Below are 24087 nucleotides of genomic sequence, written 5' to 3'. Positions count from 1 at the left end.
CAAAAATGAGTGTCGCGACCCAAAAGTGGGTCGCCAAAAAGTTAAGGGGAGATGCGAATCATGTCCGAGCAACAACACTAAATAGCCGCGATTTTCGCCGCGATCAACCAACAAAATTTGGACGTTTTTTTGATTAGATGTTTTGTTAAAACAAAAGCTACATTTCCGGCTATTTTTGTCGATGTTTACATAATTGACAAACAGTATCTTATCGTTTTAAAAGGTTGGTAAAAGGTATCGTTTAAATGTTTGTGACATGATATTGATTCACTATTATTTCGGAGATTTATATGTCATGAAAGGTAATTTATTTAGCTTTAATTTTCTACATAGAAAACAGGCACTTTAATGTGTACTCAGTTAGAATGCATATATATTTAGCACCATTTTGCACCTAAGCCCAATATATCAGCAAAAAATTCGCAAGGGGGAGGGAGACTCCCATTATTCCCCCCCCCCCCCCGGACAGCCATCCACCAAAATAGTATTTCTGGAAGGGGTCGCAGCCTAGCTTGAAGGGCAAAAGGGGTTCTCAATGAAGAAAGTTTGGGAAGCGCTGGTCTACATTGTCCCTACCAATAGTTATAGTTTTCCTTCCCCTCCTCTACCCCCTCCTCTTCCCCCTCCTCTACCCCCTCCTCTTCCCCCTCCTCTTTCCCCCTCCCCTCCATTAAATGAAGGGGAAATCTGAGGTACTTTTTTTGCAGCATTGGTCTGATTAATCTCGGACATTTTTGCTTTTCTATAACTGTGTCATCTGACATAAATTTACAGGAACATCTGAAAATGCAGTACTTGGAAATGTGTTTATTAATTCTTCTTTTTTTCAAAAACCTATCCTACGGAGGAAGCCTCTGGAAGAGACATTGACGGATTTTAGGTCTCATCGGAATGCTGTCTTTATCATAGGTGACAATGACATAACTTTTTCATTTTCATTTAATTTATTTTAAAATTTATTTTGTTTTCTTTGTGTGGTTTATTGCGAATTTTCGGTTAAAAAACTATATTGCTATCATTAATGTAAATGTTTTGAAAACATTTCAAGTTGGCCTCCACCATTTTGTATGGGTATACTCTTAGGATGAATTTGTTTTTGTTATAAATGTATTAACTATTCGGAAAGATCAGAATTGGAGCTTACCGACTGAGTTAGATTAAGTTATATTTTAAACATTAAGTCTAGTCCAAGTTATAAACGTTTGCCAAGCGTTCAACACTCGTTTCTATACAATCACGAAATTCCCTCTTACTTCTTACTGGTAGGAACGATAATATCGTACCAAGCTCCCCATATGTTCATATTTGATTATAGGTTCTCGAAATATGTAGACCTACAAACAAATAAGAAATGTTGATATATATCTATATAAATCTATATATATATATATATGCTACTGCTTCTGTATTTAGGCCTAGTACTCTTATACTCATTGTCGACAATCCCAGCACCTTCCCCAAGTTAAGCAAGTTAAGATTCTTACTAATCCCCTTACATCTATCTCTTTGTGTTTACCATGCTCATTCCTGTCTGTATTCTGTGCGTGTTTTTGTCCCTTCTGTTACTATACATTACTTGTCATTTAGCCTCTTAAGGAGATCCTGCTAGGATCGCAACGTCAGGCCACCTTACTGTTACACAAGATTTTAATTGACGTGTCATCTTTAAATTGCTGGTACATTGATGCAAATCGAAATCACAAGATGACACTTTCTGTTGATATTTAGAATTGAAAATAGCTACCCGATAGCTCTCGAAGTTACAAGTACATTGTGTATGTATTAACTCAAAGGGAGGAGAGGGTTTACCGTGTCATTCCTTTCCATGAATATGATATCAAATTTAGGACAACAAATCTGGATTTCTTCTTCAGTAAGACCGTGGTCGCTTGCATGGAAGTAGGCTATGAAAGAAGCAATCAACTGGTACATGTCTGAAAACATCTTTTTTTTACGCATGCGTCTGATGTAGACGAGAAGAAAATGGCAAACTTCAAGAATGTGTGTCTGAGAGTTGCGATTATGTTTCTCCATGTTCAGTTTGGATTTCACTGTGGAGTGAGTAAGTGCCAATGTTATTTGCTTTACCTGTTAACTTTAAAGAGGCCACGGTTGACTAAACTAAAACGTTGTGCTAAAATGCTAAAATGTGTTTGTAATGCTAGTATAGGTAATCACTCACCCATGCGTGGCAAATATAGCTCTATTTTAAAACTGTACATTTGCACAATTCCTGTCAGAAAGAGACCAAAATATTTTCACTTTTTGTTGCTATTCATTATAACCTGAAGTTGATAGATTTATTTTAGGTCGGTGTTTTCCGAAGGAGAAATAGTACCTGACAATGCTATAGACGGTTATTCGATTCGTGAGTTAGTTCAAGTTCAAGTTCAAGTTTATTTTCCACTTTCCATATGTATAAACAGTAACAGAGTCAATGAAAATAATATGAATAATATGAAAATAATAACAGTAAACAAAATTCAAAATATGCTATAATGGAAGTGAAGGAACCAGAAGTAAGTAGAGACTTTTCGAGTCTGGACCCTTAACAAACAAAAGAGAATTTAAAAAATCACATAAGTACAAAGAGAGTAGAGAGATAAGGAAATACAGAGAAAAAATAAAATAAAGAGGAAGCGAAGAAATTATAAAAGCAAATCCATACAAAGAAACAATGTAACAACTCAGCGTGGGTGGTTTGTACTATTAGTTAAAAGGTAATGCTTGAGTTTTCTTTTAAATGTGTTAAGAGTATTTGAGTTTTTGATATCTTGATCAAGTGAGTTCCAGAAATGTACACCAGTACTTCGTAGCCTACTTGTGTTTGGCTGCGGATAGTTCTAGAATATGGCTGACCCAAAGAGTGTTTATAACGAGTGTTAAGGGTATGATGTTCTGAGTTACTACAATAAAAAATATTGGAAGCTACTGGGAGCGTACCTTTCTGAAATTTATATTAAAAAATACCAAGTTGATAATGTTATAGGTCAAAGAAAGTAAGAATTTTAAGCTCTTTAAAGAGAGGTGCAGTATTACACCTAAAATGTGTATTACAAATATTACGAATGACACGTTTTTGTAATCTATATAACCTTTCAAGTGTTGTTCTGTTAGTACATCCCCACAGAAGGCTAGTATACTAGCAACAATGATTAAACCGTGACCATGGAGGTATATGTTCGGATGGATAGTACATTAGTATAATGGCACGGCCGTTCATGACTTCACCGCATTTATCTTTACTCCGGAAGGAGGGGGATTGCTGAGAGTGATTTGGGTCATGTATCAAGCATTTTTATCATTTATGTTGCGTAGTCTATACCTATTTTACTGCTTCGTGAAGGTGGTGAAATGCAGAATTGCAAGAGGGGGGTAGCTCGCGTCAAAATGTTCACAGCACACGGAACTACAATTTGCCAAATAATACACCCTGTTTTCCCTTTGCTTTCCTATTTAGCATATAGATAGCTGAATCTTCTTGTCTGCTGTTCTTTTTCCAGGTGCATTGCAAACGGTTGCCTCTAAACGGCTAGCCGATGACCTTCTTACTAACTATGGTTCACGCTATGTCAGACCAGTCAAAGATGTCAACTCCACGCTGAGCGTTTACTTCAGAGCCAAGCCAATATGGTTTGCAGATTTTGTAAGTTGAAGACTGACTCAAACGAAATACGTGTTTTAAAATTTGTATGTGTTTAACGTGTTATAAATATATATATATAGATATATATATATATATATATAAATGAAAATCGTAATGAGTTGGAAAATCAAGAACAGTGAAAAAACTTTCAGCCTCCACCGGGATTCGAACCACGGGCCTCCCGCTCTGTACGCGGACACCCTAACCACTAGGCTATGGACGCTGATTGTATGTCCAGAGGTTCGAAACCGGTAAGGAAGATCGTAATTCCACTGTAGGCGTTTGTCACCTATATCGAACAATACTAGTTCTGTTTTTGGTGACATATTTTGCCCTACTCTAGAGATCAAACATGATGCTATCCAACTCGAAAATCATTTGTGATTCCTAAAGCCGGATCTCGAAAGAGATACTTTGAACAGACTTTATGTTAATGCAATGGAGGTAAACGACAAAGGCAAATGAATATATATAAATGAAAATCGTAATGAGTTGGAAAATCAAGAACAGTGAAAAAACTTTCAGCCTCCACCGGGATTCGAACCACGGGCCTCCCGCTCTGTACGCGGACACCCTAACCACTAGGCTATGGATGCTGATTGTATGTCCAGAGGTTCGAAACCGGTAAGGAAGATCGTAATTCCACTGTAGGCGTTTGTCACCTATATCGAACAATACTAGTTCTGTTTTTGGTGATATATTTTGCCCTACTCTAGAGATCAAACATGATGCTATCCAACTCGAAAATCATTTGTGATTCCTAAAGCCGGATCTCGAAAGAGATACTTTGAACAGACTTTATGTTAATGCAATGGAGGTAAACGACAAAGGCAAATGAATATATATAAATGAAAATCGTAAGGAGTTGGAAAATCAAGAACAGTGAAAAAACTTTCAGCCTCCACCGGGATTCGAACCACGGGCCTCCCGCTCTGTACGCGGACACCCTAACCACTAGGCTATGGACGCTGATTGTATGTCCAGAGGTTCGAAACCGGTAAGGAAGATCGTAATTCCACTGTAGGCGTTTGTCACCTATATCGAACAATACTAGTTCTGTTTTTGGTGACATATTTTGCCCTACTCTAGAGATCAAACATGATGCTATCCAACTCGAAAATCATTTGTGATTCCTAAAGCCGGATCTCGAAAGAGATACTTTGAACAGACTTTATGTTAATGCAATGGAGGTAAACGACAAAGGCAAATGAATATATATAAATGAAAATCGTAATGAGTTGGAAAATCAAGAACAGTGAAAAAACTTTCAGCCTCCACCGGGATTCGAACCACGGGCCTCCCGCTCTGTACGCGGACACCCTAACCACTAGGCTATGGATGCTGATTGTATGTCCAGAGGTTCGAAACCGGTAAGGAAGATCGTAATTCCACTGCAGGCGTTTGTCACCTATATCGAACAATACTAGTTCTGTTTTTGGTGACATATTTTGCCCTACTCTAGAGATCAAACATGATGCTATCCAACTCGAAAATCATTTGTGATTCCTAAAGCCGGATCTCGAAAGAGATACTTTGAACAGACTTTATGTTAATGCAATGGAGGTAAACGACAAAGGCAAATGAATATATATAAATGAAAATCGTAAGGAGTTGGAAAATCAAGAACAGTGAAAAAACTTTCAGCCTCCACCGGGATTCGAACCACGGGCCTCCCGCTCTGTACGCGGACACCCTAACCACTAGGCTATGGACGCTGATTGTATGTCCAGAGGTTCGAAACCGGTAAGGAAGATCGTAATTCCACTGTAGGCGTTTGTCACCTATATCGAACAATACTAGTTCTGTTTTTGGTGACATATTTTGCCCTACTCTAGAGATCAAACATGATGCTATCCAACTCGAAAATCATTTGTGATTCCTAAAGCCGGATCTCGAAAGAGATACTTTGAACAGACTTTATGTTAATGCAATGGAGGTAAACGACAAAGGCAAATGAATATATATAAATGAAAATCGTAATGAGTTGGAAAATCAAGAACAGTGAAAAAACTTTCAGCCTCCACCGGGATTCGAACCACGGGCCTCCCGCTCTGTACGCGGACACCCTAACCACTAGGCTATGGACGCTGATTGTATGTCCAGAGGTTCGAAACCGGTAAGGAAGATCGTAATTCCACTGTAGGCGTTTGTCACCTATATCGAACAATACTAGTTCTGTTTTTGGTGACATATTTTGCCCTACTCTAGAGATCAAACATGATGCTATCCAACTCGAAAATCATTTGTGATTCCTAAAGCCGGATCTCGAAAGAGATACTTTGAACAGACTTTATGTTAATGCAATGGAGGTAAACGACAAAGGCAAATGAATATATATAAATGAAAATCGTAATGAGTTGGAAAATCAAGAACAGTGAAAAAACTTTCAGCCTCCATCGGGATTCGAACCACGGGCCTCCCGCTCTGTACGCGGACACCCTAACCACTAGGCTATGGACGCTGATTGTATGTCCAGAGGTTCGAAACCGGTAAGGAAGATCGTAATTCCACTGTAGGCGTTTGTCACCTATATCGAACAATACTAGTTCTGTTTTTGGTGACATATTTTGCCCTACTCTAGAGATCAAACATGATGCTATCCAACTCGAAAATCATTTGTGATTCCTAAAGCCGGATCTCGAAAGAGATACTTTGAACAGACTTTATGTTAATGCAATGGAGGTAAACGACAAAGGCAAATGAATATATATAAATGAAAATCGTAAGGAGTTGGAAAATCAAGAACAGTGAAAAAACTTTCAGCCTCCACCGGGATTCGAACCACGGGCCTCCCGCTCTGTACGCGGACACCCTAACCACTAGGCTATGGACGCTGATTGTATGTCCAGAGGTTCGAAACCGGTAAGGAAGATCGTAATTCCACTGTAGGCGTTTGTCACCTATATCGAACAATACTAGTTCTGTTTTTGGTGACATATTTTGCCCTACTCTAGAGATCAAACATGATGCTATCCAACTCGAAAATCATTTGTGATTCCTAAAGCCGGATCTCGAAAGAGATACTTTGAACAGACTTTATGTTAATGCAATGGAGGTAAACGACAAAGGCAAATGAATATATATAAATGAAAATCGTAATGAGTTGGAAAATCAAGAACAGTGAAAAAACTTTCAGCCTCCACCGGGATTCGAACCACGGGCCTCCCGCTCTGTACGCGGACACCCTAACCACTAGGCTATGGACGCTGATTGTATGTCCAGAGGTTCGAAACCGGTAAGGAAGATCGTAATTCCACTGCAGGCGTTTGTCACCTATATCGAACAATACTAGTTCTGTTTTTGGTGACATATTTTGCCCTACTCTAGAGATCAAACATGATGCTATCCAACTCGAAAATCATTTGTGATTCCTAAAGCCGGATCTCGAAAGAGATACTTTGAACAGACTTTATGTTAATGCAATGGAGGTAAACGACAAAGGCAAATGAATATATATAAATGAAAATCGTAATGAGTTGGAAAATCAAGAACAGTGAAAAAACTTTCAGCCTCCACCGGGATTCGAACCACGGGCCTCCCGCTCTGTACGCGGACACCCTAACCACTAGGCTATGGACGCTGATTGTATGTCCAGAGGTTCGAAACCGGTAAGGAAGATCGTAATTCCACTGTAGGCGTTTGTCACCTATATCGAACAATACTAGTTCTGTTTTTGGTGACATATTTTGCCCTACTCTAGAGATCAAACATGATGCTATCCAACTCGAAAATCATTTGTGATTCCTAAAGCCGGATCTCGAAAGAGATACTTTGAACAGACTTTATGTTAATGCAATGGAGGTAAACGACAAAGGCAAATGAATATATATAAATGAAAATCGTAATGAGTTGGAAAATCAAGAACAGTGAAAAAACTTTCAGCCTCCATCGGGATTCGAACCACGGGCCTCCCGCTCTGTACGCGGACACCCTAACCACTAGGCTATGGACGCTGATTGTATGTCCAGAGGTTCGAAACCGGTAAGGAAGATCGTAATTCCACTGTAGGCGTTTGTCACCTATATCGAACAATACTAGTTCTGTTTTTGGTGACATATTTTGCCCTACTCTAGAGATCAAACATGATGCTATCCAACTCGAAAATCATTTGTGATTCCTAAAGCCGGATCTCGAAAGAGATACTTTGAACAGACTTTATGTTAATGCAATGGAGGTAAACGACAAAGGCAAATGAATATATATAAATGAAAATCGTAATGAGTTGGAAAATCAAGAACAGTGAAAAAACTTTCAGCCTCCACCGGGATTCGAACCACGGGCCTCCCGCTCTGTACGCGGACACCCTAACCACTAGGCTATGGACGCTGATTGTATGTCCAGAGGTTCGAAACCGGTAAGGAAGATCGTAATTCCACTGTAGGCGTTTGTCACCTATATCGAACAATACTAGTATCGAACAATATATATATATATATATATATATATATATATATATATATATATATATATATATATATATATATATATATATATATATATATATATATATATATATATATATATATATAAATCCTTAACCAGTTTTAAGTCATTCTCCCATTCGAAACACAACGTGGTTGCTCAATACAATAGCTGTTAAATTAACTATAAGCTAATTTGGCAAATCTTAGTAGTACAATACAATTGAGCTAGCATAACCTACTGACTAGATAGTTGCCTCGGTGACTGTAATGCATACCTAGATAGTATTGGACAATTTAATTCAGCATTAATATAGCAGTATACGAGAGAAGCTTGCCAGACATGTCATACAAATCCCGGACATAAAGCACATTTGAAATTTAAACACTTCTTGCACCAAAATACTTCACTATTAATCTTGATAAAGCTGTTGTTCCAGAAAATCTTATCACCGTAATTCTACACCGGAGTTTTACAAGTGAGATCGCTCCAAACACAACAGCAATTGCGAATAAATCTTTTTTTTTTTTCAATATCCTTTCCCTTAAAATTTACATCTAAAAAGAAAATTCTTACCAACGCTTTTCCCAAAAAAAGTCGAAAAGGACTTTCCAATGGCCAAAAGTATGATCTGTATATCTTTTATACCAAGTGATTTTAATACTTTCCATAAAATCGTGCACGTTGATTATATTTAAGCCGCCTTCTTCCTGTGACTGCATTAAATAATTTGTCTTTATCTTATCGCCTTTGTCTCTCCAAATAAAGTTAAACAGTATACTATTTAATCCCTTCTTTAATCTGGTGGATTAGGCAGAACAGAGAAGAGGAAAACAAGTAATGACAAAGCAAAACGTTTTATGATAACAATTTTAGCATAGGTAGACCACATATTCAGGACACTTTTCAAACGTGACAGTTTGGTAAATAATTTAAGGGAAAAGGGTCACTTCTATTACTTGTAGGTCTAATACCGAGAACCTTAACAGGACCATCTGTAAAAGGAATATTATAAGCACTCTGACCCTGAACATTCTGAATATGAGCACCGATAGGAAGAATGTTTGGCTTTCCGAAGTTGAACTTCAGACCAGAAGTTTGTTTAAATGCTGTTAGGATCTCAACAACTCTCTTTTAAAGAACAATATCGTTAATGTCCATAAAAAAATAGTTGTGATATCAGCATACATACTTCATCGTCAATATTACCTACTGGAAGTCTAACATGAATGTGGTCAGCTCTCAATATCGAGACCAAAAAATAATCCAAATGTGTAGCAAGGGGTGTGACGGGTATATACAATTAATGAAGATCAACAAACCAAAAAAAAGTCCATTTCACGACCGATTTCAGGCGCGTATCCAGGGGGGCGTTGGGGGCGCGCGCCCCCCGGGTAAGAAAAAGAGGAGAGAATAAAAAGAGAAGAAAAAAGGAAAAAAGAGACGATCCACTGGAGATGCGATGAGGTCGAACATGATGTGTGACTGGTGACAATCTTCAAAAAGGTTATGGATGGGGAAAAACCTATTGGGAAATACTTGGTTCTCAGCCAAAAGTGTACATCTGGTTGGTCATTTTCAAGCCCGATAAGTGTCATTTCCGGTGATCTGGGGGGTATCAAACCCAGAAAATTTCTTGTACGCTGCGCGCCAACCGATGGTGGCGCTCCGCTTAGATAGTAATTCCCCCCCCCCCCGGGTTAGAAAATCCTGGATACGCCCCTGGATTTGTATGTATAAACATGTTTTAATACCGATATATTGTCAAAGCTGCTTTGTCAACATAAGTATTGGCTGTGGTCAACCTTGAATACCTTCTTTATCATACTCTGCAGTTCTCATTGGAAGCCATTGCACGTACAGGCTCTGGTTACGTTTCGTACCTTAAAATTCGCAACAATGACTCGAGCAACGTTCTTGTTGGTTTATCCCTCTCATGTGATTTAACGGACTTTATACCTGGCTGCCAAAGTTCTTTGTACTTAAAAGTTCATCAGTCAAAGTAAATCATTTTGAGTATAGACATATTAGTATCATCTGTGGAAAAATGATTCATATAGTACAAAAAAAAAAAAACATTTTCAGCTTAATTGCCATGATGACATCATTTGCTCTTCTTTTTGCCCGACGCATTGGCGAAATGTAACAACATTTGATGGGTTGGGGGGGTCGTATCTTAGACAGATAAAATGCTTTGAGGATGTGACTTCGATCTAAATATGTAAAACTTTCTTCAGTCACCAGATTACTCCTTTAATTGAATTCACTGGAACTTTGTTGTCCGTCCAGGTTCTTTAACTTGAGAAATGAAATGGAAAGAAACCAGTATAATTATATAGCTCTTGATTCCGGTTTCTAGAACGAATGCGTGATAGTCTTTGGATAAAACCTGGTACTTTGAGGAGGCTTGAAATCAAGCACCTAATTAAGCTGGTTCCACGGAGAACACTGTAATATTATAAGGAGACAGATTATCTTAAAACCATTTTTGTCAAAAACCTCCGTTCTATTCCGTATGACATAAGTAGGCTATAAAGGAAGTATGGATGAACGCGAAAATTTCAAAGCTCATATTTCTATTATAGTTGTTCATTTTACTTTGAAAATATTGCAAAGAAAGCTATAAACGTGTTGATGTCATATGCCACGATTGCAACACTTATCTCTATTATTGCCAGGTGCATTCTTTCAATGTCACCGAAATGTCAAGAAAACGTACTGAAACAAAGCAATACCTGCTGTAGATTATGTTAACTTAACCTGTTTTTCACTAACAAATGCAGAAAATATCAATCACCATTCTCGGTGAGTTAATGAAACGCATATAAGGTACTGTTTGATATCAATCATATTTTTATTAACATTTGCAGTATCTTTGAAACATTTCTAGTTATTTTTTTCCACTTTCTTTCTGATTCTTCGTTATATATATAATAGGACGAAGCAAGACAAGTGTTGTCATTCGTTGCGGCAAATCAATACGTAAGGATTCATATATTAATTGTCTTCATTAGCATTTTCTAAGATAAAGACGAAAATTGAACTTTCTGTTTTATTATTAAAATATTTAATTCTACATAACAAATTCTGACAGCTCCATTTAAATCGTAACCTTCAAAGAGACTTTGATTACAATTGAGTTTTTTTTTAATAATATGAGCCAAAATTGAAGTTTGGCTTTGCATCCGGCTCGATTTGCCCGTCTATATTAAATGTGATGTTTCTTAGAAATGACGTAAAAGATATGTGCTAAAGCACCACCATATCATATCAATTTAACGCATGAAAGTGATTATATTTGCATGAGAGTTTATGAATAGTTAATGTTGACTGGTCAATCCTATACCGTTCAAGGTATATAAGTAGGTTACTCCTAAATATGATTTCAAATAACCTGATTATATATTCCAAAATATTTTACGCGATGTCTGATGGATTTTAGTAAGGCCATCAGTATTGTCCGGCTCAAATATGTTAGGCCGAGACATATATAATGGTCAATCCCAATGATATCTTGGACATTCAACTGTGATGTTATTGAACACTCTAATTTATTTTTGGGAAAAATTTCAAGATTCAGAACCTCCAGCTGATTCCTTTGAAAACTTCTAGCAAATTGTCCTTTTAGAAATGGAAAGACGAATTTCTGACTTGGAATCCAGACGACTATGGAAACGTTACAGAGATAAATTTTGGGAAAGAACAAATCTGGTTTCCAGATGTAACTCCTTATGAGAGGTGAGTTTGTATCGAAATATGACTGGCCTGTAATTGTAAGTTTCCACGTATATTAGAAGCTCGCCTACTGGGTCGTATCCAGGATTTCACAAAGGAAGGCTGTGGCTCTCAGCCATGGAGTGGGTCTAGCCGGTCCTCCCCTGGAAAAATAAAGTCTTAGACGTGAAATGTCAATTTCAAAATTTGGTCTACACGCAAGGTTGTGCTCATAACTACTGGTTTTTTTTATATGGGGAGGGGTGTACCCCCTCCCCCACCCATGGAAAATGTGTGAGAAGTGCGTTATTGTACATTCGATCAATATCACTAAACATCCTTCACTCGCTTCACATAAATTAATTAAATGTTCGTTCAGTTCAGTTCAGGGTGCTGAGTGGCTTAATTTCATTAATTACAATCTTATTTCGAATAATACAACTTGACTCGGTCAAATTGGAACAAAAATGTAAAAAAAATATATATATATATTAAGCAATTAACGTTAAAGTTTTCGAAATTAGTTTTGTTAGTCATAACATTTATTAATACTTTTAAAAGTAGTCTATGCTTGTTTTACTAAAACCTTAACAGAGTTGATACCGGACCGGCAGAGGCTAACATGGATGAAACGTTTCTAACAGTGGACTACGAAGGTCAGGTCGTTTACTATAATATCGCATTTTATGCTATTTTCTGCAAGATGGACGTTCGTCTCTTCCCCTACGACAACCATGGATGTCTCATTAGGTTTTCGGCTTATTCTTTTGAAGGAGACGCCGTAAGCTACTTTCAAAATCCTTCATATAGTTTTATATACCAAAGATTTTGTTTACACATAAAACGATGGTTTAGAGCATAGGCGTACGGGACCATTTCCGTTTGGGGGGGCAGAACTTTTTGTGCCCGAAAGTTCCTGTGACACTATCTAAGCGGAGCGCCACCGTCGGTTGGCGCGTAGCGTACAAGAAAATTTTTGGCAAACAATGCCTCTCAGATTGCCGGAAACGGCACTTCTGAGGCCTTGCAAGTTGCATCTGAACATTCTTTATTTTATAATCTCACGTTTTAAAAGTTTACACTTCCCCAAAAATTTGGTAAATTAGAAGAAGAAAAAATGGTAACATCACTTTGAAGGGGAAATATGGGACAGTATATTTTTTAAGCTCCTATTTAGTTACCTTATTTATTATTTTTAACACAGTACTCAGCTACCTCCAGAAAAACATACATTGTTCAACGACACGTAGGCGGGATAATGTCGCTGTGTCGGGTGAGACTGCAATTTGTCTCACAAAAAAGTATAAAATATAACAAAGAATATGATAAACCTGTACTTCTAGGCTTGTAGGCACTCCCCCCCCCCCCCCCCACCAACCATGAAAAAGAAAATGTTTCTTATATACACTCATGTTGGGGATGTCCAGGTCAAGGGCGGCGGAAGCACTTTTAATCTGGGGGGGGGCACTGACATCAAAGGGCACTTTGCAGAAATTCGATTGGACTGATGCAGCCATATATTTAGTACCCTTTATAACTCTTATTGTATTATCTTATTTACGTATACACATCACTCCATCAACACCCCCCCCCCCTCTCAAAGAAAATATGTATACTAGCACTGCAATATCAAATGCGCAAATTGGGAAACAAGGAATGAGGTGAAATCATGCTAGTTGCTAATGTAGGAATCTTCCGAATTAGAGTTTTTTGTCTTGTTAATATGTTAACACATTTTTTCCATATGAAATAGCTTTGAGTGTGACCCACAGAAATCCATTAAAAGTCACGGGCTTAGCCAGGATTTGCAAAGTTGTATGCACGACTATCTGAGCGGAGCGCCACCATCGGTTGGCGCGGAGCGTACTAGAAAATTTTTGGTTTTACAAACCCCTCAAATGGCCGGAAACGGCCCTCCCCGAGTGTTCATTCTGGTTCCCTGGCCTCTTGCTAACTTGAGGCACCTCAATTTTTATGTAGAAAAAAGGCACAATTTTAACCTGAGGAAAAGTGGGGGCACGTGCCGCCCCCGGGTCCGCCGCCCTTGGTCCAGGTATACAATTGACTAGTTACAAAAAAATAATTGATCGTGCAAAAAGCGTGGTAGCCCAGATGAACTGCGCTTACGGTGGTGTTACACGGAAATATTATATATATATATATCATGATGCTAAATAAAGAAAATCATGGAATTTTCGGCCAAAATTTTGAAACAGATTCGGGCAAGCTACTGCATATTTATATATATATATATATATATATATATATATATATTTCCAGAGGACAAGAAATTCGGGCAAATGTCCTGAAAAATTCGGGCAGCCTAAGAGGAGAAATATATATATATATATATATATATTTTTTTATATTAATTTATTTTTTTTAATTCGGGCAGCCTAAGAGGAGAAATATATATATATATATATATATATATATATATATATATATATATATATATATTTTTCTCCTCTTAGGCTGCCCGAATTTTTCAGGACTTTTGCCCGAATTTCTTGTCCTCTGGAAATTTGGGGGCAGTCTGCCCCCCTCCCCGCCTCGTACGCCTGTGGTTTAGAGGTACGGGTTTTTTTTAGGGGGCGGGACTGGTGACAGAGAACCATATCTTTTAAGCATCCGGATGAATTTGCATCCCAACTCTGACATTTTGTTTCCAGGTAACATCATTTGGAATCGATAAGTTATAATATGTAGCAAAAAGTGAACCTGGAAAAGCAAACGTGTGTTACGTGAGAAAAGCACATTAGCACAACATAACCTTTTTTTTCCTAAGTTAACGGTGTCGGTCTTTATGACGATTATAACATGAAGATGACGATGGCGATGACGACGTAGACTACGATGACGATTGCGACGTCGATGATTACGACGATAGTGACGTTGGTAACGGAATTGACGATGAAGATGACCGTGACCATTTTTTTTTTGTTTTTTTGTTACAGGTTTCTCTTTACTATGTGAACAATTCTGATTCATCCGAAAACATATTAAAGAAGAACGGTGTTTGGTCGGTTTCCGGGTATGACATTGAAGAGGTTGAGACCAAATATCTGTGTTGCCCAACACCGTATAGAGAGGTTTACTATACGATGTACATACGGAGAGAGAGTGGTTTCTATGTCCTGAATGTTGGAGTACCGACCGTCTTGTTATCACTAACTACTCTATCGGTGTTTGTACTTCACCCCGAGTCCGGTGAAAAGGTATCTCTCTGTGTTAACAATGTCCTGGCTTTGATTATTTTTCAACAATTGCTAGCTACGAATATGCCGCCAACTGGAGATGAAACGCCTATTATTGGTAAGTATGTATATATTGAAACAATGGCTGCATAACGTGGTATTTCGTAGGTTCAGGTATGCATATAGGGCCTAGTATTGCCTCCACAACAGAAAGGGTGTATTCAGGTATCAAAAATGTTTTCGAAACATTTCGGGTGGAGCGATGAACAGTTTGTGAAGGCCGTCAAGTTTAAAGTAGATATTAGGGAGGGGGGTGAGGAGGAGGGAGCGGAGAGAGAAGGGAGGGCGGAAAGAGGGAGGGAGGGAGAGTAGCTATCCAGTTGAGATCAAAATAGAAGAAATGCTTAAGAGCATTTACCCAGATATACTAGTCTGATTGTTATATACCTGTATACATAGGTGACAGGTAGCAATATTTACACCAATCAAATTACCTTCAAATATTGGCTGATTATTAGATTGAACATAACACACGTTAATTCAGAGGTAGAATTGTCAACATTGCTGGTAATTAATGGACCTACTGCAATTCCTTATCCCATTTCACTCCACCCACCTCGTGATTCAAGTACAGTACACTATATGGTTGTACAAGGCAGTGGCTTAAAGTTATTGCTTGAAAATGTCTTAACAAGGTACCGGTGATCAATTTCGTATAGTGCACCTCCCCGAGTATCCACACCGGGACCAACTTGGTTTGACTTATTTGCGGGTGGAAGAGAGGACATTGTCCCTCCACACTTTCAATCCCGCCCACCTTTTATCGATATTTAAGACGTTAATGATATATATATTTTGTACTCTTTCAGCTTATTACTTCGCAGTCGTCATCAGCATCAGCTTTCTGTCGGTTCTAACAACTTGCCTGACCCTTGGCATCTATCATAATAAAGCCAAGCGCCCTCTTCCCAAGCTGCTTAAACTGATATTATACCCCAGAGGTTGCCTTAGTCACCGACGCGTTACTGATAGTTCAGACGATCGCGGGTAAGTTCTGGACCATTTTTATGGGACTATAAAGCAGGTCAGGCGAGAGGGGGTGGGGATGGGGGCACAGCCCGGCGTCATGCAGCCAGGCAAGATGTGAAGGGGACCGGGGAATATGGGTTATATGAAGAGTGTAAAATGGGGGCTGGTGAAATAGTTGTCCCCGGGTTCCAACCTGGTTCTAAATGTCTGTGCCATATCTCAATGTCTGTGCTATACACGTACGCAAAAAAAAGAAGCCTAGTTTGACGATAGTTCATCTTTCTATGGATACATCTCTCTACAGTATGATTACCCTGCTAACAAATCCTCCAACTACAATTAAATTAAGATATTTTTAGAAGTACGTTTCAAGCTTATTGATCCTGTTAGCCTGTTTGTTTCACTATAGAGGACCTTTCAATTGGACAGCACAAGTTGTGTAATTCTTTATATGTGTACATAGTTCAACAGAGGCCTACTCAGTAATTCATATTTTTATTCATCAAGAAATCGTAAAGGTGAGACTTTGGTCGTAAACCATGCGGGCATTGAGGAAACGGGAATCGTGGTATCCCCAGATACTGTTCCCACCGATGCTACCAGGATTATCCCAAATCAGCCGATGCAACCTTCTGTGAGATCCATCAACAGAGGTTCCAGAAGACACAGTGAAGCTAGCGCAGCAGAATTTGAAACTGAATGGGTCCATGCAGCTATTCGGCTGGATATGATATTTTTCGGTCTCGCATTGTCTGCAATGCTCTTTGCATTGGCATACTGCTTATTTCTGTTTATTTACGAAATGCCATATCACGTGTGATCTGGCCTATTCTTATAAATGTATTGTGTTTCTTAGAATTGGTGGTGTAACAGGTTAAACATAATTTGAACAAGTTAGGTGAAGGGTCTACCCCGACATACCCGAATTAAGGGTAGCGGCCTTTCAGAGAATCAATGTGTATACAGGTGGACTTGTGGGGGGGGGGGTGTGCGAAGGGAGTTATGGGAGGGGTTATGGGTGGAATGGGGTAATGTGGGGTATTTGCAAGACTACTGACTAATGTAAATGTCACAAGCTAGTTTCAATGTATCTCTCTAGTATTGTTTTTTTCTTTGTGGTGATGGTAAGAGTAACTGGAAGAAGTCGTTTAAGTTCAATGGTGCGGGAGACATGTTGTGTGCATGCATAGCTGACTGTCATACCTTCTAAGCAATTGTAAATCATGAATCACAACATTGTACAAGAATCTTTTAGTCTTTCTTTATAAGTCAACAGACACATAGATGAGAGCAAAAAAACTAATTAAAGATCAAATTTATATTTACAATTACAATTACAAAAACGGTCCAAGCAGTTACAATATGCATCGTCATTCAAATCCACACACACACACGCAAAACTCTCTGAAGAAGATAAAACTTTATAAACTTATTAAACGTAAACCAGAAACAATTGAGACCTGTCTGTTCCATGTGGAATTTATTAGACATATTTTCCGAGAAGAGATGAATATTAAAAAGTTAAAGATCATGCACAAGTTTGTGATCCTAGTACATGGAATTGATGCAACAATTACAAACACATTCTGTAATTCCAAAAAGTTAACAGGACTCTTTCATGCCACATGCTTAGAGTAGAAATGTATTCTTCTGGAAAGTTGTTTAACCCACGAGTTGGTATCTTTATGCGAATTATCATTACAAAGCAAATAATGTGAATTCTTCATCTGCTGGAACTTGGAAGAATGTCAGTTGAGAAACATATACATAATACTGCAGTCTTTAAGGCCTTCGTTGATCGTAACATTTCAAGATTACATTGCTATGTAGGTAAAACACACTATGGTAGTGTCAACCCTCACTAGGTAAATGGTTGTCTTAGACTTAGGTCTAATGTAATGGGTTCAACTTTCAGATATTTTGGTCCTTCTGTTCTATAAACTGACGTAAACATTTGCAGGTATTTCAAAGCTAGTGATCCAATGGAAACGTTTTTACATAATCGTTGCATACAGGCGCGTAGCCAAGGGGGGCGAAGGGGGCAGCCGCCCCCCCCCCTCGAGCATATTTTTTAATTTTTTTTTTAATGTTGTTATGATATCGCTAGTATTTTCAAAAGAGAAAATGCTAAGATGCAACTTACAAGGCCTGGCATGTGCCTTTTCCAGCAATCTGGGAGGCATTTTCAGCCAAAATTTTCTTGTACGCTTCGCGCCAACCATGGTGGCGATATGCTTAGATAGTTTGCAATGCCGAATCTACAGTTTCGCCCCTCCCTTGGCAAATTCCTGGCTACGCGCCTGGTTGCATACATGGCATATAATAAGAACTGGACAAATACCAGCCTCTGAAACCAGCAATGTGACAATGTTTTATTGCTACAAGCATATACACAAATATATTGTATAGCTCTTGTAATAGCCCTACTTGGGGGCTTGATTGCCAATATCAGTATTTGGCATAATGTGATATTATAAACAAGTACATGAGTGTGAAGTTTTAATCCATAGGAGATCAAGACACAATCACACAACAAAATACAGACTAGATTTTTGTTTGATTTTGGGGGGGGGGGGGGGGATTTCATGGTATATGATATGCAGGTTTTACACTTATAGAACTACCATGTGGATACCTCCTTGTGTGTTATGATCAATGCCATGCTTGCAACCATGCACCACTAATGGAAACTACATGTGAAAGCTCTGACACTGTTGCTCTCTTCCACACAACTCCCCTTCCCCCTCCCCTCCCCCCCCAACAAAGAAACAACTTCTTTTGGATGAACAATTACTTATCTCTGTACAAGCATGTTCACATAGAACTGTAGAACAGTGGCAACCAAGAATAAAGGAGGAACTTTCTGAGGTTGTGAAACCCACTACCAAACCACTCACATCTTGTTCCAGCAAACAGCCCCCCGGATGAAGATGGCGAGATACGATACCTTCCCTTCCTCTCTGTGACTTCCATCGTGGCTGAGGCAAGTCATGAGTTCAATGATGTTAAAATCGACTCAACTGATGAGACCTGAATCAAGGAGAACAGAACGAAGAGACAATTAAGAACTATTGTACAATAACTATGCGGAATACTTGCCCATGCTATACGATGACCCATTAGCCCTCCATCATGAATATCAAAAAATAAAAAAGGGACTTGTATTTTTGGAATGATTCATTCTTTTCATTGTCATAGCTACTAATGTTGGAAAAGACAAGTCAAAATCTATTGTGTATGGAAGGTAACAAGCAACCTTTGACTTATAACACCTGTTAATAAAGCAGAGTTGTGGCCAAGTGGTCAAGGCAATAGATTTGAGACCTACAGATAGGAGGTTCCAGTCCTGACTAAATCATTACATTGTGCAAGGTATTTAACCGCCAAGTGTTAAACAATTATAAATATAGTTGTGTCCGACTGTTTGTGACTTCAACCTATGGGAATTCACCCAGGGGGCATGTAGATGTGGCGCACTGTAGTGGCTTGGAAGCGACTGTTTGAATTGTGCACGCTTTGGTTTTGCGGTTGTGACAAGTTACCAATGACCACGGGTTAAGCGTAAAAAAGTCATTTGAGAAGAACTTGGCCTTGGACCAGACTGAAATGCTATAACTTGACAAAATCAGAAGATTTCCCTTTTAACTATATCCACTTTAATTGACTGCAATTTGCAATTTAACAACATCTTACTATCACCCAACATGATGACATGAGCTGGAATTACATCCAACAGCTCATTAAAAGAAAAACAGATTCAGCCCTGATTGTTAAATGCAAACAATGCTAGAAACATCTGCTGAAAAAGTTGATAGGTCCAGCATTAATGCTTGATTTTACAATTAACATGTTTTAAGCACTCATTGCAGGGGTACATCCAGTTAGGGGGCTAGGGAGGGGCCATGTCCCCTCTTTGAATTATCTTTTGCACGCTCTACATGTGGACATTCCTTCTTTTCTACAGATGTTCTCTTATGCAACTCTATTCCTGTAGCAATTTCTGTATTTACTGATACTTGTCTCCTCAACTGCCCCCCCCCCTCCTCACCCCCTGTGGAGGCATCCTGGATCCATAACTGCATTGTGACAATGATGCAATGAAACTAACAATACACTACTTATACTTGTAAGACGAATCATGCTTCAAATGGAATCCAGCTGACACTAACGATAAATATTGCAGACTGTCTGTTAAAATCTTTCTTTGTTTATATCTCTCTCATTCTTTTGTTCTCTTTGTCATGTGTACAACTTACCTAAGTAATCATCCATAAGGGTTCCAATAGCAAACTAGAAAGGGGAAATAAAAATATAAAAGGAATATATGTAATGGAATATGGTTTCATTTCGCTGTGTAAAACTGAGGCATTTCTTTCCTTACCACAAAACAATTGTTTTCACAACCTCAAAATTATTTCCTTGTACTATTCCATAGCAAAGAGAGCTGAATATAAAACAATTCATTCATTAATAAGCAAGAGAAGCATAACAATTGAGTTTTCAACATGGTAGGTAACAGTTCCACATCTGCAAGATAATTCTATACGAATGTCAGAAATAATCATACAGAGATTTAACTTCACCATAAAACCTGTCAGATACTTACAATATCTGCAGCATCCACTCTGGTTCCTACGATTCGTAACCTTATCTCATCGTCCTGCTGAATGACTATATCCTACAGATGAGAGTGAACACGATATTCAAGCAATATTAAACAATTGATTAACTCTGCCTATGCCGGTCCCAAGCCCGAATGCAAAAGGAGGAGGGGTGGGCGTGGGGCTAGCATACCCACCCTGTAAAAAAAAAAAAACACTTGATACAGAAACCTTTAACAGTGCAAATTTGAGGCCTTATTTGCCTCTAGGCAAGAAGAGGACAGATGAGATGAGAAACAATTGATTTCTTAACTTTTTTCTTTCTTTCTTTTCTTTTCATTCTTTCTATTGTCCTTCTGGGTTCTTTAACAAAATTACTATCAAATACAATTTCATATAATACTGATGATCTACAGGACTATAGCACCTTGTTTAACAACAAATTCATTTTCTTTGAACTCACCTCATCTTTTGTTTTATAACAAGGAGGATTTGAATTTGGATCAAATTCCATGTCAGCTGGAATGGACTAAAGAGAGAAAAACAATGGAATAAGGAACAATAAGACAAATTGTATAACATTTAATACTTTAAATAAGATCAAGGACTGTACAATCATCAAGATCCATTAACTCAACCTGTGTTTAAGATTTAGCAGACTTTTCACATTACCACTTTTGGCCAATCATTTCAACCATGTAAAGAAACAAATGAAAGATATTTCTTTTTGTTTTAGCTTTTAAAATGAGAATTTCGATACAAAAGTAAGGTACCTGAACTGCTGTCATAAACTGTTCGTCCATACATACAAGACAAAACATTGAGAAATGTGCAACACCCAGTGTCTTACAAAACTAAGCAAAATATGGATGAACAATAAAGGAGGGAAGAGATAAGCGACTCACATGTCTGGAGATGAAGCAGGACAGAGGACCAACCTCTGTGAAGATGCCAACCTAATGAAACAAATTAAGAAATTTATTGTATGCACAAATTATTGTATTCTTGGAGGGCTGGGGTAGGGGGAGGGAGAGTTGAGGGGATACCATACAGTTCTATTTCAATTCCTCTAGTTTTCTAATAACTATAATTATATTTATATATTATCATATGTTGACTACATCAATCATTGTTATGGCAGAGAAACCAAATGGAATGTTTTGATCAGTTGTTTTTATCATATCTGAAATGGCCGAGACATACAAATAGGTTTTAGTACTTCACTTTAGAGTGGGAAGTGCATTTGGGACATTTCTTTCACATATTTTTTTTTTTTTTTCAAATAAGAGCTGCAAACTGCAGAGTTTTGCATCTAAGTTCCATTGCATCCTTGCTGACTCCCTCACTAACAAACACATAGATAATTTCTATGCTCTTGGTTTATGAGTGACAATTATAACTATCCTCACCTTATTGACTTGGGTGACTACTGCATCCACAACCTCTCCTTTAAAAGGTCTGAAGAGGATCGCTTTATACTTGATTGGATATTTCACAAATCCTGTCCCCGGAACGACTTTCCCAGCACCGATGTTATCGATTGTCGTCACGGCAATGACGAAACCAGTTCTTTAAAGTAGCAAGGAATACGATATCATAATTAATAGAATGAATATTAATGATGAGATGTTACATGGGTCAGGCATGCAGAATAACTTACTTCTTTTCTTCAAGTACTGTACTTGAAAGTTGATAAAGTTAGATAAACATAAAGAGTTTGCCTGCATATGCAATTTAGTTTACCATAAATACTTTTTTTTTAAATTCCTAGTTCATTTCTAATTCAAGAGAAATGTTTAGCAATTCCATACTTTCCTGTGCAAGTCCCTTCTAACTCTGAAAAGAGTTTCTGCTTCACAGTATTTAAGAGATTTGGTCCAAAGTATCTAGGATGAAGGAGAACCTCGTGCTCCAAAGAAACCTACAAATGGAATCATAGGAAACTTTTTCATCAGTACTTAAGGGAAAATTCTATACAAGCAATTTATCATTACATTACTGATACTAAAACATATCTTGATTTACTGAACTTTAGACACCATTAATTTAATATGCCACTATGTGCAATTTAATAAAGGATTGTCCAGCATGCACAAATTTCAGTCCTGACTCCTACATCACTTCATGACTTTGGTCTTTAAATCCATTTTGGCTCAAAATCAATACTGAAAAACCTTCTCATCAATTAAATTTGCCATCACAACAAAGTATATATTTCTCTTAAGAAGGTAGAATTTTGAACTAGATGTTGATTTCAATTAATATGCAATTATTGTGAATCTTATACACTATGAATATCAGAATGGATACAAGTATCTCTTACTTTTACAGCAAATCAATTAACGTTAGTTAGACTAAATAGCGTCTACACATGAGGGCCTAACATTTCAATCCTAGCAGGTTCTTCATACGCTAACGAAAACAGACAAAGGACACAGTTAAATGGGTCCAATTTAGCTGTCAATACATCTGTATATTGTTATTAGTGAATATTTCTTCACTTTGCAAACAAATAAGTGCGCCAACAAGAAATACATGAAACTCTACTAGCCTACAACTGTATAGTAAAGGCTTCGTAATTGACGCACCCCCATAATTGACGCACCTTCAATTATAACTAGCAACGATACAGCAGGCCACCTAAACTTTTTGCAGTCAAGCATAATTACATATTCATGAGTTTGAATCCATTTCAGCTATTTGCTGACCAAATTGTGGTTTCTATTAAGCTTTTACCACCCTCCCCCCAGTTTTACACGTATTTTGGACATTTGGAAATCTTACTCCCAAAAAATTACCAAAATTATTTCAATATGATACAACTACTCTCTGGGACCTGACCTGTCTGAGCTAAGAGGTTCAGAGCATAGCAAACAGCATCCAAAGTCAATGGATGTATACTTAGGCCTACTCTACAGTTAGCTTATCGACGAATGTGTCAATTTAGGGGTATGAAAGAACTTGACACAGCAGACATTTTGTGTTCAAATTCTTCTCAATTGTACGTTGCGTAGGCACAGAACAATAAATATTTTGAGATCATTACATTTGTGAGGAACTACACATATGAAAAATGCATGCAGTTGAGTGATTTGGATTTTTGGTTGACAGACATCGTCAATCCAATCCTTAAGTGCGTCAATTATGAGCCCACCATGCTATAACTTATATTCATTACAACGCACGACCCAAATGTGCGAAAACATAGATACTGTGGAAACTTAGGCCTATGTACAATGTTTCAAGCAACAAAATATTCAACCAAGAATGATAAATCATATTAAATGGTAAATTATTTCTAGAACATACATGAAAGAACATGCTTATAACTTTCTCAGCGTCTAAGGATTTGAGAAATAAAGGGAAGTGATGACTTCACACGAGCACAAAGCTGTACTTTCGGCGCCACAGTAATTTTGTTTCCAAAGCATAGTAGTCTGTACGTTACGCACAAGTACAAGTGTATGCATCAATCACA

At 38.0% G+C, this 24087-nt stretch overlaps 2 protein-coding genes across 4 annotated transcripts; one reads left to right on the top strand and one right to left on the bottom strand.

The window, feature by feature from the left end:
• The first annotated feature begins 1754 nt into the window (after nt 1-1754).
• LOC139970414 (neuronal acetylcholine receptor subunit alpha-7-like) lies at nt 1755-17540 on the top strand. 2 transcript variants are annotated; one of them, XM_071976065.1, is made up of 8 exons: nt 1757-2062; nt 3504-3646; nt 11006-11050; nt 11697-11806; nt 12377-12563; nt 14740-15097; nt 15849-16026; nt 16516-17540. In XM_071976065.1, exons 1-8 carry the CDS (start codon nt 1984-1986, stop codon nt 16826-16828), a joined length of 1413 nt encoding a protein of 470 aa, XP_071832166.1. In that variant the 5' UTR covers nt 1757-1983; the 3' UTR covers nt 16829-17540. The 2 variants fall into 2 exon arrangements, with proteins under 2 accessions (XP_071832167.1, XP_071832166.1); XM_071976066.1 differs by lacking the exon at nt 11006-11050 and having other exon boundaries at nt 1755-2062.
• On the bottom strand, nt 17312-24082 carry LOC139970415 (DNA-directed RNA polymerase II subunit RPB7). Of its 2 annotated transcripts, XM_071976069.1 has the most exons (8): nt 23919-24082; nt 22421-22530; nt 22019-22178; nt 21515-21565; nt 21073-21138; nt 20615-20686; nt 20265-20298; nt 17312-19038 (listed from the first exon to the last, which is right to left on the bottom strand). In XM_071976069.1, the coding sequence occupies exons 1-8, from the start codon at nt 23928-23930 to the stop codon at nt 19025-19027; spliced, it is 519 nt and encodes a 172-aa protein (XP_071832170.1). In that variant the 5' UTR covers nt 23931-24082; the 3' UTR covers nt 17312-19024. The 2 variants fall into 2 exon arrangements, with proteins under 2 accessions (XP_071832170.1, XP_071832169.1); XM_071976068.1 differs by lacking the exon at nt 17312-19038 and having other exon boundaries at nt 20248-20298.
• Between the last annotated feature and the right edge of the window lie 5 nt (nt 24083-24087).

Source organism: Apostichopus japonicus, chromosome 8, assembly GCF_037975245.1.
Source record: "Apostichopus japonicus isolate 1M-3 chromosome 8, ASM3797524v1, whole genome shotgun sequence".
NCBI lineage: Eukaryota > Metazoa > Echinodermata > Holothuroidea > Aspidochirotida > Stichopodidae > Apostichopus > Apostichopus japonicus.
Note: the sequence above shows the minus strand (reverse complement) of the source record. Positions and strands in the feature narration are given on the sequence as shown.

Excerpts from the sequence above, each read along its gene's own strand:
- LOC139970414 (XM_071976065.1), top strand. The coding sequence starts at position 1,984 with ATGGCAAACTTCAAGAATGTGTGTCTGAGAGTTGCGATTATGTTTCTC. Across the intron at positions 2,063-3,503 it reads TGGATTTCACTGTGGAGTGA|GTGCATTGCAAACGGTTGCC; the intron begins GTAAGTGCCAAT and ends TTCTTTTTCCAG. Across the intron at positions 12,564-14,739 it reads ATTCTTTTGAAGGAGACGCC|GTTTCTCTTTACTATGTGAA; the intron begins GTAAGCTACTTT and ends TTTTTGTTACAG.
- LOC139970415 (XM_071976068.1), bottom strand. Across the intron at positions 21,566-22,018 it reads TAGTCACCCAAGTCAATAAG|GTTGGCATCTTCACAGAGGT; the intron begins GTGAGGATAGTT and ends TTGTTTCATTAG. Across the intron at positions 20,687-21,072 it reads GTTATAAAACAAAAGATGAG|GATATAGTCATTCAGCAGGA; the intron begins GTGAGTTCAAAG and ends TCTCATCTGTAG.